General features: G+C 45.9%; 1 protein-coding gene across 2 annotated transcripts in view; it reads right to left on the reverse strand.

The window, feature by feature from the left end:
* Positions 1-1468: 1468 nt before the first annotated feature.
* MAP3K3 (mitogen-activated protein kinase kinase kinase 3) overlaps positions 1469-13404 on the reverse strand; it is a 32253-nt gene continuing 20317 nt past the window's right edge. For both annotated transcript variants that reach the window (XM_030231963.2, XM_030231964.2), the window contains exons 13-17: positions 11400-11548; positions 9504-9635; positions 8740-8869; positions 7863-8040; positions 1469-5431 (exon numbers count right to left, since the gene is read on the reverse strand). In XM_030231963.2, the coding sequence (XP_030087823.1) occupies positions 5203-5431; positions 7863-8040; positions 8740-8869; positions 9504-9635; positions 11400-11548 (818 nt within the window). In that variant the 3' untranslated portion in view covers positions 1469-5202. The remainder of the gene's footprint in view (positions 5432-7862; positions 8041-8739; positions 8870-9503; positions 9636-11399; positions 11549-13404) is intronic.

Consider the following 13404-nt stretch of genomic DNA (forward strand, 5'->3'; position numbering starts at 1 on the left):
GGCTGGGAGAGGCCAGACACAGCCTTGGAAACAGAGATAAGGATGAAAGAAGCAGAAAGATGGGGATGGGTAGTGCAGAGGAGGAAGAGGTGGCACAAATAGCCCCTGGTCTGTGTGGTGCTCCCCCTGCTCAGCCCAGCTGCTACCTGGTGTGCACCCACAGCCAGGCAGCAGCTCCACAGTGCAGATTCCTCGTGGTCACAGTGACATCTGATTTTGGGGACAGCCCTGGCTGAGTGACCACAGGATCCAGATTCCTCATGGTCACAGTGACATCTGATTTTGGGGACAGCCCTGGCTGAGTGACCACAGGATCCTGATGTTGGACAAGTTCATTCTGTTTTCCACTGAACATCTTTTCAAAGGGCTCCTGGGTGGCCATGGCCTGGGACACACAGCCACCACAGGGACTGTGCACACAGACCCTGGCAAGGCTCTCAGGGGGCTTTTGGGATTTACACCCCAAAAAAAGCCACCCCTGAGCAGCCCTGCTGAAGGGCTGTGATGCTGCAGGCTTGGGGCCCCTTCCCTGGCCCCTTCCTTCTTCAGAGGGCTCAGAAAATGAAAGCAGAGCCCTCGGTTCCACTTCCTGCCTCTGGCTGGCCTCACTTCCCATTCCCTCAGCTCCCAGGCTGCTGCCCAGCAGGACCAGCAGCATTTTAACAATGCAGGAGGGAAGCATGGAACCCCCAGGTTTTTAAGGCTGAGTTTTCAGTTGGAAAGAGAACATTAAACCAGAGAAAGAATGATCTTCCCTTCCCTCCTCCTCCCTCTTTGGGAAGAACCTCCTCCAAGGGAAGGTAATGGAGAGCTGCCAAGTTCCTCCTTGGAAGGCGGGAGCTGTGGGCTCAGACACACAGGGGGGTGTCAGGGGGTTTGTTCTGCTTCCAGGAGACATTTCTGGTCTGAGACAAGTGCACCTGCTGGGTCTCACCTGTGCTTGGTTCATGGGCAGGGTTTCTGCTGGATCAGCTGGTTCCTCCCCCCCTGATCTGTTCACATTTCACACTGACAAATATTCCAGTGTTACATCCCAGGAAAAGGTGACTGGAGGCTGCTCGTGGTGAGGGCTGGGGAGGCCAGCTCCTCAAGGGACAGAGTGGCACCCCAACACTGATTAGGTGACAGTGACAATGAAGAGAGAAGCTGCATGAACAGGATAAAAAACAGCCTTTCAGCAAGGAGAACAGATGAATTTTATAGCAGCACTGTTTTTGTTTGTTCCTAACACAGCAAGCTGAAAAAAAAAATCAAACCTGAAAGTATCTGGAGATGTGGTTACCATGTCCTGCCCTACTCAGGGACAGCAAAGCTTTTTCTCCCCAAATCAGTGCAAGGCATCCAGATCACTTCAGCTGGGAAGCTCCATTTCTGGAAGGGAGCTCATGGTATCCTCCAGTTCTCTGAAATACAGAGGCTTTCCTTCTCCAAAGTTTTGCTTTTTAAAAGGACAGTCACCAAAGCAGGCTTTCATATAAATGATAATTTTATTGTAAATAAAATGATACATTGGCCTGGCTTTGCACTGCAAGCCCCCGGTCGGTAAATAGAGACTACTGGGTCAAGGTCTTCTGCACAATCCAGGTTAAAGCCCTTTCTCCCTGCTTTGCATCATTCATGGTGATAACAAAATCCTTTTCTTCCTTTTTGAACTGCTCCTGGCACACCTTTTCCCTCCTGGTCAGACCATGCTGGTAACTGGTGCCAATGAGAAATCTTTGGAGCAGCTTCCAGTCCTTTGAAATGTTATTCCAAATTAGGCAAAAAAAACCCACCCCAAAAATCCATCCAAATTGATGCAACCTAACTGCCACAGAATGGGCAAAGATGGGATTTTCTGGAGAACAAGCAAATAACCTGGAATGCACAGAATCGTCACACCAAGACCAAAATGTGTCTGCTTTGTTCCCTAACTGCCTCAGGGACAGCCACATTCCTCCAAGTTCCTCTCCAATGGGAATCTTGGACATTTTTCTGATTAGTTTTAACTGTTTCAGGACTCTGGGACCCCAACAGTCAATATTCCCTAAATTTCCCTCCCTGGAAGGAACAGCAGGAAATCCAACATGACATTTGGAATTGACACAATAGCTTATTGTCAGCCTGGCACTCCTCCTCCACTCTTCCCTAAATGAGTTTATTCCCAGTTTTTTCCAAGTCTGACAGGATAAAGAGGCCAGATATAATTCAATTCTGAGGTATAATTACATTTCTGTCCACTTGAAACTCTTTTGCTGCCAGGGCTGTTAAAAGCCCCTGGTATCAATGTCAGCCCCAAGTTATTGATCAGAGCAGTGGACTCAGGAATCCAGATCTTCCTCTTCTATAATCAAGAGGGCTGTGAGGAAACAAAGAGGCATTTTGGCTTGGCTCTACTCATTATAAACCATCAGCAAATTCTCTGCAAAACCAGCTGCTTTTTTTCCTTTTTAAATTCATAAAGGCGTCAAATTTATTTCCCCACCTCCCCCCACCCCATAACAGTCGATATATATAAAAATCACCAAATATGATCTTTTACGATATAAATTAAAAAAAAGAAAAACCAAATAAAATGAGGCATCACCGTTTACATGATGTAAAAAGAGCTAAAAAAGAGCGATATAAACTACATTCATAAAAGTGCATCTCCAAACATACAGGTAATGCTTTGGCTTGTTCCTGTGCCGAACGCGCCAGTCCGAGCTGGCCCCGTGTTCTCTGTCACTCTCCAGGGGGTGCTGCTCCCATGCCAGGCTGGAATCATGCAGGGATTGGCACAGAGGAGGCCCAGCCAGCCCAGGGAAGGGCTGGGAGCTCTGGGGACAGCACTGAGCCATCAGTCCTGGCTGCTCCTGCTCTGCTCTGGAAGCGCCTCCCGGGATGGGGGTGAGGTAAAAGCCACAGCAGCTCCTGAGGATTGAGGTGCTCTGCCAGAAGTTCTGTCCTTTCCTCACGCCCTGCTCTCTTCCCAGATCACAGCACGTGGGACAGCAAGAGAAAAACCGTGGGAGAAGGGCTGGGTTTGGTGAGGACAAGCCAAGGATAGAGGGATGCAGATGTCACGGTGCTCCTGATTCCTGCAGGTGATGGGCAGGGGATGAAGACTCCAATCTTTGGTACTTTTAGGATGCAAGGCTTGAGGAGCTGGGGCTGATCCTCCTCCTTCTGTCATGCAGACTGCAGGGATGGTCCCACACTCCCAGCAGAGTGGTGGGAAAAGCTCCCCAGCTCTGAGCTGGAGTGTCACAGCCTCACCTCCCCTCGTGGCAACAGTGAAGTGCAGGCCAGAAGTCAGGCCAGGGGCCTGGACAATCTGGAGTCAAGTTCCTGGCTGGGAAAAGATCAGCTGAAGTGCTCTCACTATAATTAAATAAATTATGGAACAAGGGCTTTCATAAAAGGGATCCCCTAAGTGCCCACAAGTGGGACAGTGCATCCTTGGAGTAGTGCAGGGAGCCTGGAAAGGAAACCAACACCAGTTTTTATTGGCTACACTTTGCTCTGGGTTTGGCACAGAAAAAACATTTCATATCGTTAAAGCTTTTCAGGACTTTTGGTTGGTTGGGGCTTTTAGGGTTCTTTTTTTTCCCTCTTTTAATTCAACACAGTATTTTTCATGTGTTGAAGGAGCTTGGTTTCATTAAAACTTGCCTTATCCTGCCATTAGTATTCACTTAAAAACTTAATTTTACTGCATAATGAAGCAATTTTCAATTTTTCATGGGGGAGAAGAGTGGAGGTGTGTGGAACCTTAATATGGTTTCCAATACAAGAGCAGAACACCTTCAGCAACATTTTAATGAATTAACATTTGCTTTTCTTAGTTTCATTTCTCAGAGATAACTTAGAATCACTCCATGAATCCCCAGCACTTAAAACCTGCTGGTCTTTCACCACTGAAATAAAGATTATTAGTGCCCAAATCAGCAGAGAGGATTTGAGGCCATCAGGACCTCAGTCCTCTGACTTGTGCTATCTTCCAAGTGCACAATCACTTGGATATGCTTTGCTGGTACCTGCATGGGGATCTCCAGGTGATTTTAAATATTTGCTACCATTTAAAATGTTGTCTGAGGTTCCCTCTTTGACTTGAGTCCTACAAAAGCTTATTTCAGTTAGACCATAACATTTTTATGGAACTCTTGAATGATCACCTGCACACCTGTAATTCAAACAATGCACAGCAAAGGGCTGAGCTTGATTCCAGCTCCCTGTGCACAACACAAGTGTCCAAGTAATTCTCCCCAAGAAACCCTCCATCTTCCATTAGGCCACGTGCTCAAAGAAACTCTGAAGTAATTTCCTGGGCACCAGATGGACAATCTTTGGTTAAAAGGATGGTAAAAAGTTACCAGCCAAAGAGACAGATGCAGGAGGAAGCTGAATTCCACAGAATTCCCTTCCAGAGGGGTTTTGTTTGGATCCAGCAGCCCCAGAGAGAGGAAGCAGGAGCACAGATTTGTTTGGTATGACCCAAACTATGAGACACTGTCCAAATGCTGGGACAGATCCAACCTAGCTCCAGATTTTCCAATGTTAATGGGAGAGCCCTTCCCTCAGGCCCTGGAGTGATTGCATTCTGCTGAAACTTGTCTGATTATCCTGACATTTAGCTGGAAAGAACTCCCTCACCCCCAGCCCCAAATCCACGGGTTCATGATAAAATAACACTATTCACATCCTTTTGAATCAATATCTTCTGAACACCTTCAGATGCTGAATACTCAAGAAGAAAAATATACCATACTCTAGTGAACATGACACATGGCTTTTTGCTGGATTCAGGTACTGGAGACACCTCTGGAGCCCCAGCAGGGGAAAACCAGGGACTCCCACAGGCAGAGCTGCTCTGGAGGCTGGTGCATGTTTCTGTTTTGGACACAGTGAAGCTCTTTCAGCTCCCACTTGGCTTCAGGTTTCTCCTATGTTCAATCAGTGATGACACTTGTCAGATTCCCCTTCCAGCCAGCTGCAGGGTCACATCCAAAATGTGGGGCAAAAACGCAGCTCTGCTTGGCCAGCTGTCTGCAGGATGAACATCAGTCCAGCAAACGAAGGAATCAGGCACAAGAGCAGACCCTAAGTTCCTTGGCAGAACTTCCCAAAGGACTAGGCCTAGCTGAGTTGGCATTTTGAAGATGCAGCACCACAACGGGCAGTTGCAACTAGACGAGACAGGGCACGGAAAGCCCGGCAGGAGCTGCGAGCAAGGGAGGTAATTCAGTACTGGAGCTGTGCAAACTGGTGTCTGAGCAGCTCTTCAGCAGAGGGTCTGTGCCTGGCTTCCACAAAGATCTGCTTTAGGAAGTCCCTGCAATGTTCTGATATGTGGGAGGGGAGCTGGGGGTTGGTGGGCTGCGTGGCGATTTTGAAGATGGCTGCCATGGCTTCGTACTCTGCCCAGGGGGGTTTCTCTGTCAGCATTTCCACCACGGTGCAGCCCAGGCTCCTGGAAAGCAGAGAGGAAAAAATCAAAAGAGAATTCACTCAGTAATGCCCAGTGTTCAGGGAGAGCTCCCCAGCAGCCCACGGTGAGGTCCAGCTCTGGGAAGGGCTCCTGGGGGAGTGTGTGCTCAGAGCCAGAGCTGCCAACAGCTGCCTCTCCTGCTGCCAGGGAAGTGCCACATACCCTGCTCCCCTTTGCTCAAACTCTCCTCTCAGGAAACATTTGTGTTATCAGGGGACATCCCTGAAGGAACTGTTTGACCTCTCTGCTCCTCCAGGTGCTGCTGCTTCTGTTGTACCTCAAAGGCACTTGGAGAATCACTGAGTCACAGCACGGGCTGGAAGGGACCTTCAGGACCATCCTGTTCCAACCCCCTGCCATGGGCAGGGACACCTTCCACTAGACCAGGCTGCTCAGAGGCTGACTTGCTGAGTTGCAAGGTAGAAAACAGACTTTTTAACACTCAGGGTTCAGTGAATCAGAACTTGTTGACCCCACAAAGCCAGTTCAGCAAAATCCCTTTCCAGTCACAGCCTCAAAATGCCCACGTTGGGAAAAAAATAACCTAATAATATCTCCAGTTCACAAGAAACCAAGCATCAGTAAAAAAAAATAATTGAAGTCCTAACAATTCCAAGCTGGGAAGGCAGTAAGTTAAATCCCTGTGGGACAGATGCATCATTACCTTAAGGAAAAATTCCTTGTAAAGTTAATGGGGCTCTGCAGGCTACCTCAGGGCAAGGATGTGATTCTGGGGACATGGCTGAGCCACCTTTCTGAGGCAACGTGACTCCAACACCTTCCCAGGGAAGATGGCTGCTGTAGCACTGCAGTGATTGGGGTGTATTCAAAAAGGATTAATTGCTTTCTCCAGGCCACAGATTAGGTAAAAGCCATTAGTGAGTTTTTAATATCCAATCCTGTGGTTTTATCACATCTTTACATTAAAAAGGCAAAACTGCCTCCTCTAACTGCCTTAAAACTAAACCCTCTTTTGAGGTGAAATGCAAGGAAAAAGCATGTTGAGAGTCAGACTTGCATCAACTGCCAAGACAAGGAGGAAAGGAATTAAATGCAGTGAATATGCAAGAACTGATTTCTCGACGAGGTTTAAAATCCAACGTGAAAATTTTACAGTTTTCCAGCCATTTCAGGCTTACTAGAAGAGAGTACAGAAAATGCAAACCATGTGTGCTGAAGTGCTGGGGGTTTGCTCAAAAGCAAGCAGGGATATATTATTGTTTAGACTGATTTATACCGTTTAAGCAGATCCGGTTTCTTTAAGATATTCAGCAAACAGCAGGAATGTTTTTCATGTCAAGTCACTCCAGCAATAACAAATAGCTCACATATTCTGCTATTTAGGAAAAAGAAAACTGGAGAGGGGCCTGCAGCAGTGGCACAGAGCCAGGTGGATGGATTTGTTACGTTTCTGAGCCTCTGGGCCATGCACATCCAGCCTGGGACCAGAGCTGCACTGGAAAATTGTGACCCCCCAAAATAATGATGGGGATTGTAGGAACTGGAGTCTGGCCAATGGCAGAGACTCTTTGATGGGAATGGACCAATGTCAGCACCAAGAGGAAATCCACAACTGCACCAGCCCAGGGGGAAGGGCACGTGCTCCACTCTCTCCCCAAGCATCCCAACTGGGAGAGTCTGCAGGATTTAACTCTTTGCAGACAAGACAAGTTTCAGCTGTTTCCACTCGCTGCCTGTACAGGAAACAGGTCCTGCTTTACTGTGGAGGCACAACCAGACCTTTTGTCCCTGCTGTTTACTTAAGTTTTATAATCTCACCTTTTAAAGGCCCCCAAAATTAACATTTTGGCACGGCACCATTTTGCTCTTTTGATAAAGGCTGCTCCTTGGCTATGCCAATAATAGCACAGCTACAGTTTCCATTCATGCAGATCACCTCTGATCTGACCTGGATCTTTTCTGTTATTGCAGGTTTGAGCATCTTTCCTTTAAGGCTAAAATTCTATTAATCTGCAGTACATTTCAAACATAACTCTCATTTTATATCTAAATGAATGGGCTTTCCCTAGACAACCTTGCTCTTCTAAGGGATATCACAATCACAGAGTCTCCTGTGTTGGATGGGACCCACAAGGATCATCATCCCAGTTCCTGGCCTTGCTTAGGACACCCAAGAATTCCACCAAGTGCCTGAGAGCACGAGAAGGATGAAAACATTGCACCAGCCAGAAAGCAAAAAAGTTTGAGCAAAGAATGAGTGGAAACTGGTGCTGAAAAACGAAATGACTCGCTGGGTGTTAACACTGCAAAGCACAGCCTGAGGAAGATTACATCTTAAATTCAACCCAGTGGCTTCCATTTTCTTTAAACTTTTCATGCAGCCAAGGTGTGAATCTGGATGCTCAGATGGCAGAGGGTGTTTGTTATCTGTGCAGTGATGTGAGAGGCTCACCACACGTCTGCCTTCCTGCCGTAGCCCTCGCCGCTGATCACCTCCGGGCTCATCCAGTACGGGGTGCCCGTGACGGAGCGGATGCCTGTCCCCGACATGCAGATTGTCTGCAGCCTTTTGCTGGCCCCAAAGTCCCCAAGCTTCACGTTCCCAGCAGAGTCACGGAGAATATTGGCACCTGGACAGAAGGAAAAAAAGAAAACTAAGACAGCTGTTTTCATGAGATGCAGCTGTTGGATCTGCAGCCGACAGAACGATATCCAAGCACAAATACCCGTGCTCATGGTATGGCTCTCTCCCCGTTAAGCCTCAGGTGACCTGCTAAACATCATTTCTTTAATTCAGGTTGTAGACAAGCCAATTGCTAATGGCTGTAAATGGGAAAAACTTCAGGGAAAAACACAAGGAAGTGAAGGGGGGAGGGAAATGAGAGCTGAGTCAGCACCAGCATTGTTACAGTGCCTGTAAACAGCTCAACCAGCCTAGCAGGGCCCCCAGGCCAAGGGCTGAGGGAGAAGAGAGCTGTGTAGAGAAGGATTTTATTGGGATGCTGCTTTGGTGAGTGCAAGCATTGCTTTCTGGTCAGCTGGCTAACAGATGCAGCTAATTAAACCACTTTGAACTCCTACAATAAACAAGTCAATCTCCACTTGGTCCTGAACACGAAGCACCAGGGAAAAAGCAAACTTTAGAGCTTAGCTTTTATGTGGACACAAACTGAGGCTTAGACACCAAAACCAATCCTTCCTCCAAAACGGCAACGAGATCAAGAACCCCACTGTTACCATCATCTGGTACGTGCCCACATGACAGCCCTCTGCTCTCCAACTGAGAGCACTCGTGCTGGAGAGCTCTCTTGCCCTGGGCCTGCTCTCACCCTTGATGTCCCTGTGCACGATCATGTTGCTGTGGAGGTACGAGACGCCCTCGAGGATCTGCCGCGTGTATTTGCGGGTGACGTTCTCCGTCAGGGCCCCGTACGCCTTCAGCTGATCCTTCACTGACCCCTGCCACAAAGCAAAGGCAAAGAATTGGCAAACAGGTGACAAAGCACACACCTTGCAGCGTCCATTCAACTCCCAAAAGCCCTGGGTGTTATACACCAATGAACTCTGCCCTCTGCTAAAGCCTTTCTAGGAGCATCTTGCCCTAGAAGCTCTTTTTAAAAACACCAAGGACAGGTTTCATGGCAAAAACAGCCTAAGGAGGTTCTGTCTGCTGGTACAACTTGAAGACATGCAATAAAACAGCTCAGCAGACTTAACTGGGTCAAAACCCTCCCTTTTTGGAGAGTCAGTTTTAGCCTCGCTGTACAACGATTCTGGTAATTCAGTTACCAGGACTTACATGTTGGCCCAAGTCCTTTGGGGTATTTTGGTAGAACAAATTAAGATTGAAGAAAATAACTGGCTTTAAAGACTGTTACAGAGAATGCATTTCAAGTAGCAAACACTGAAGGAAAAAACCAAAGAGGTTATTTGGGCATTAAATAAAATCAAAGTGGTGACATTATGAGCCTGAGAAGGCACAGCCCTAAGAGGGTCTGAGGCAGATGACACAGTTAGAGGGGGATCACAGCAACTAATAAACCAGCTAAGAAACTCAGCCACCTCCCTTTGTGATCCCTTGTGCTGCTCTTACCCCTGGCATGTACTCCATGAAGATGGTCAAGGTCTTCTCTGCTCGATCCCTTAAGCAGCCATAATACTGCACAATACGGTCGTGCTGGAGATTCTTCAGCAGCTGAATTTCACACTCCAGAGCACTCACCTCCTGTGGATGTTGAAGGAGAAAATAAGATTGCAGCCCCAGGAAATATAGAATAAATATAAAAAAGTAATAAATTTGTCATGTCACTGGCAGGATGAGACCACTACCACACTGACATCACTTTATCTGCTTCTTGGAAAAGGCAAATATTACCAGGGCTTCCCATTAATTTTTACTGCATTATCTGCAGGTAAGTGTTGGTGTAGAAGCTTTGATAGAACACAGGCTGTATCATACACTGATTTAGTACCAGAAAAACTTTGTTTCTTGCCTTGATTTCTGTCATCTGCATGGCTTTATCCTGGGTGGCTGAAAGGATTCTCCACCCACAACACAGGTATAACCTCACTTCTCTCATTAAGCTGTGGGCAGGGAGTGTAATTATGGAGCAGCTCTGAATACAGTTACAGAACTGGAACTTCAACACACTGGAGAGCAAAACAACAGGTGCTGAGAGCTGCTAAGTTTGTGTCACCCAGTCCTGTTCTGATCACACTGATCATTTACTGGAATCAAGCCCTACAAACAGCTTCCTCTCCTATTTACTTCAAAGAATCTGCAGCTCTGCACATGAAACTGATCCTTTGCTTTGCTCTTGCCACAGACAACAGGGTAGCAGAGTGCAAAGATGCTATCCAGCAATTTCAGATGGAATCACAAATGTTTGCTGCTCAGAAGAAGTATCAGGTTCTTGCTGAATCCAGGGATTGAACAGGAGGAACATCAAAGGTACTGAAGCATGAGGATTTACAGAAAAAGGAATGTTTTCTCCCCAAATCAGTCCCATTTTTACCTTTCTAGCCCTGCCGTGGGAAGGTATCAGGTGCAGATCTCTCACTCTGGGAGAGGATGCAGAACCTTAGAGCAAGAACCTGGCTGTTGTAGGCACACATGGAACCAGTGGAAGCTGCTTAATCAGACCAAATAATAGGATAAGGTTTGGAGTTTCAGTGCCTTCAAAATATATTTCAGCCTGTTCCTCCTTGGCTCAGAGTTACTGTCTGATTTACAACACAGACACAGTAGAACTTCCCAATTTAGGACATATCTTGGCACCAATATCCCATATAAAATCAGAATAATTAAATCTTCATGGATCAGTTATTCTAGCTCAAAAGTGAATTTGTTCAATATTGGGAAACTGGTACACTGTTAAAACACTAGCAAAGAACCCAAAAGCCATTCCAGCTGCATCCCCTGTGCAGGAAGTTAAGTGCTGTCCTCTAATTTCAAGGTGCCTGTCCCATCTCCAGTCTCCAGTGTTGTCACATCAGTGTTCTTGATTAATTTACACTCCACAGCTCCATTTGTTTTTAAGGACACAGAGAATTCAGAAGTGAAAATTGGTAATTAATGCACTTGATACAGGGTACACCATATAAACCCAGAAGAGGGTTTTGCATGTGCAAGCAGCTTTTTTTTTTGGTTCAAAGAAGAAAAAAAAACCCAAAACCCCTACTCTTGCTGGATTTAGTTTCATTCACATCCATCTCTAACCAGGAACACAGGGCAGTCTAGTATTCCTCAAGCAACCTGGCAAAAACCCAAAAAGCTGAGAAAGGAGAGCCAAGAATGAAGCAAGAAAATGGATTTTAGTTTCAAGCTGAAGTTAATAACACAGAAAAGTAATTTTTAAATGACTCCCACTCTTCTCCACGCGACTCGAAACCTTAGGACGAACCAAACAAGATGCCAGCTTTCAAGGACAGACAGAGAGAGACATTGTACAAGATCTTAGAGGGTTTTAGGAGCTGAGATGAGAATTACCTTGCTTGTTTCAGGGCTCTCTGGATCAAACTGGACCTGCTTGGCTGCCAGCTCTCTGCCTGTGTCCACGTCGTAGCACAGGTAGACGCGGCCGAAGGCGCCCTGGCCCAGCAGCTTCCCCCGGCGCCAGTTTATTGGAGCACTTGGAGCTAAAAGAGACCAGCAGTCATTTCTCCTCCCATGACACTCTTTAAAAACAAAACTGGGCTTTTCAAGGACCAATCTCCATCATACTGGGACTGAAGAGGTATTCTGTAGGTGAATAAACATGAGGTGTTCTCCCAGAGGAAGGGGTCAGTGGCAGAGCTCTGAACAGAATCCAACTGTCCAGACTAAGGATCTGCTGACTGATGTCCCATTAATATGACACCCCAAAACGTTCTGCAAATGTGTTTTACAGACCAGTTATTCAATGGGGTTGGTGAAATTTCATTCCAGCAGGTAGATTCTACAAAATCATTACTTTAAGAGATGGTGCAGCAACTTAAAAGCAACTTCCAACCCTTGATCTGAAGTTATCACATGCATCAGATGAAGAAGAGCTGGATTAGCCTTGCTAAATCAATCCCAGCCAGCTGGGAATGACTTAAGCTTCTGGGACACCTTGAAGGACATTATTCTGAGTTTCTTTGCCAAGCTAGTTTGGGATTAACCTGTGGGGGAAGGATTTTACTGCAAGGCTTTCTCTAACCATAAAGATTAGAAGTCATAATTACCCACTAGACATGGATAAAGTAGGGACTGTATTAGCACAGTGTGGGTATCTTCTTCACCTGCTGAACAGTTAGACTTAATAAAAATACCCACAAGACCCAGGTAAAGCAGCATCTCCAACACCCCAGCAGGAAGTTCCATCCTCAGGGCATTGGGAGCCCTCACATTCATAAGCAGCAGCCTCCTGACCCAGAGATTAATACCTGAGCCCAGTTTTTCAGACTGCCCTTAATCCCAAAGCATATTACTCAAAGACAAGTGCTTTAGCTCCAGCTTTGAAAGCAACACTACCAGACTCCTGCATTTCAGTGGGTCCAATTATGTTGGTTCTCACAAGAAACTCTAAAAACAAAGACAAGAACCAGCCATCTGAGCAGTGTGAAAATACAAAAGAGCTGAGAGATTTGCTTTGACATGTCTAATTTAACCAGATTTACTGCCACTCAGTATTTTAGTGTGTTTACTCTGCTTCAAGCTTACTCTTCATTTTGATCCTTAAATTACTGTATGGGATATAAAGTTCTTCAATAATGACTTATGCTCCACTTATTTCTTATTTTTATAACAGAAAGCTGTTCAACAAAACAGCTCAAGGATGCCATGAATACAGGAGTAAATCCTTCTACTAAGGAGCAAGTGAAATACATTCAGCACTCAACTAATAGAGTAACTGTAACCCAAAAGCCTGACTGAAAATGTTAACATGGCAAGAAAATAAACAAGCTTTTCTGCTGTCACTGACATGTTTTATGAAAAATCCTTTCTTTAGGATTTTTCTTCTTAAGAAGCTGAGAAGCCTCAAGAACAAAATGTAAACAATGATTATCTGCTGCTGTGGAATGCAACAGGTGGATCAGGGATTGGTCTCATGTGGTTGTTTCTAATTAATGGCCAATCCCAGCCCAGCTGTCGGGACCATCAGAGACAAACCTTTGTTATTCATTCCTTTTCTATTCTTAGCCAGCCTTCTGAATCTAAGAAATCCTTTCTTCTATTCTTTTAGTATAATTTTTAATATAATATAATAATAAAATAATAAATCAGCCTTCAGAAAAATGGAGTCAAAATTCTCTCATCCTGGGATCCCTATGAACATCACAGTCTGCCTGTCTTAAGAACCCTGTAGATCACCTAGATCAAGCAAATTTTTACTTCTTAGCTGAATTTGCAACACTTTCTAAAGGAAAGGCCAGCTCCCAGAAGAAACCTGAGAAGAAAAACACTCATCCTGCGGGTGTGACAAACAAGTCTCAAAGCACAGCCTGGGAAAACGCGGCGGTTGGAATGGCTC

This window comes from Serinus canaria, chromosome 27, assembly GCF_022539315.1.
Source record: "Serinus canaria isolate serCan28SL12 chromosome 27, serCan2020, whole genome shotgun sequence".
In the NCBI taxonomy this organism is placed as follows: domain Eukaryota; kingdom Metazoa; phylum Chordata; class Aves; order Passeriformes; family Fringillidae; genus Serinus; species Serinus canaria.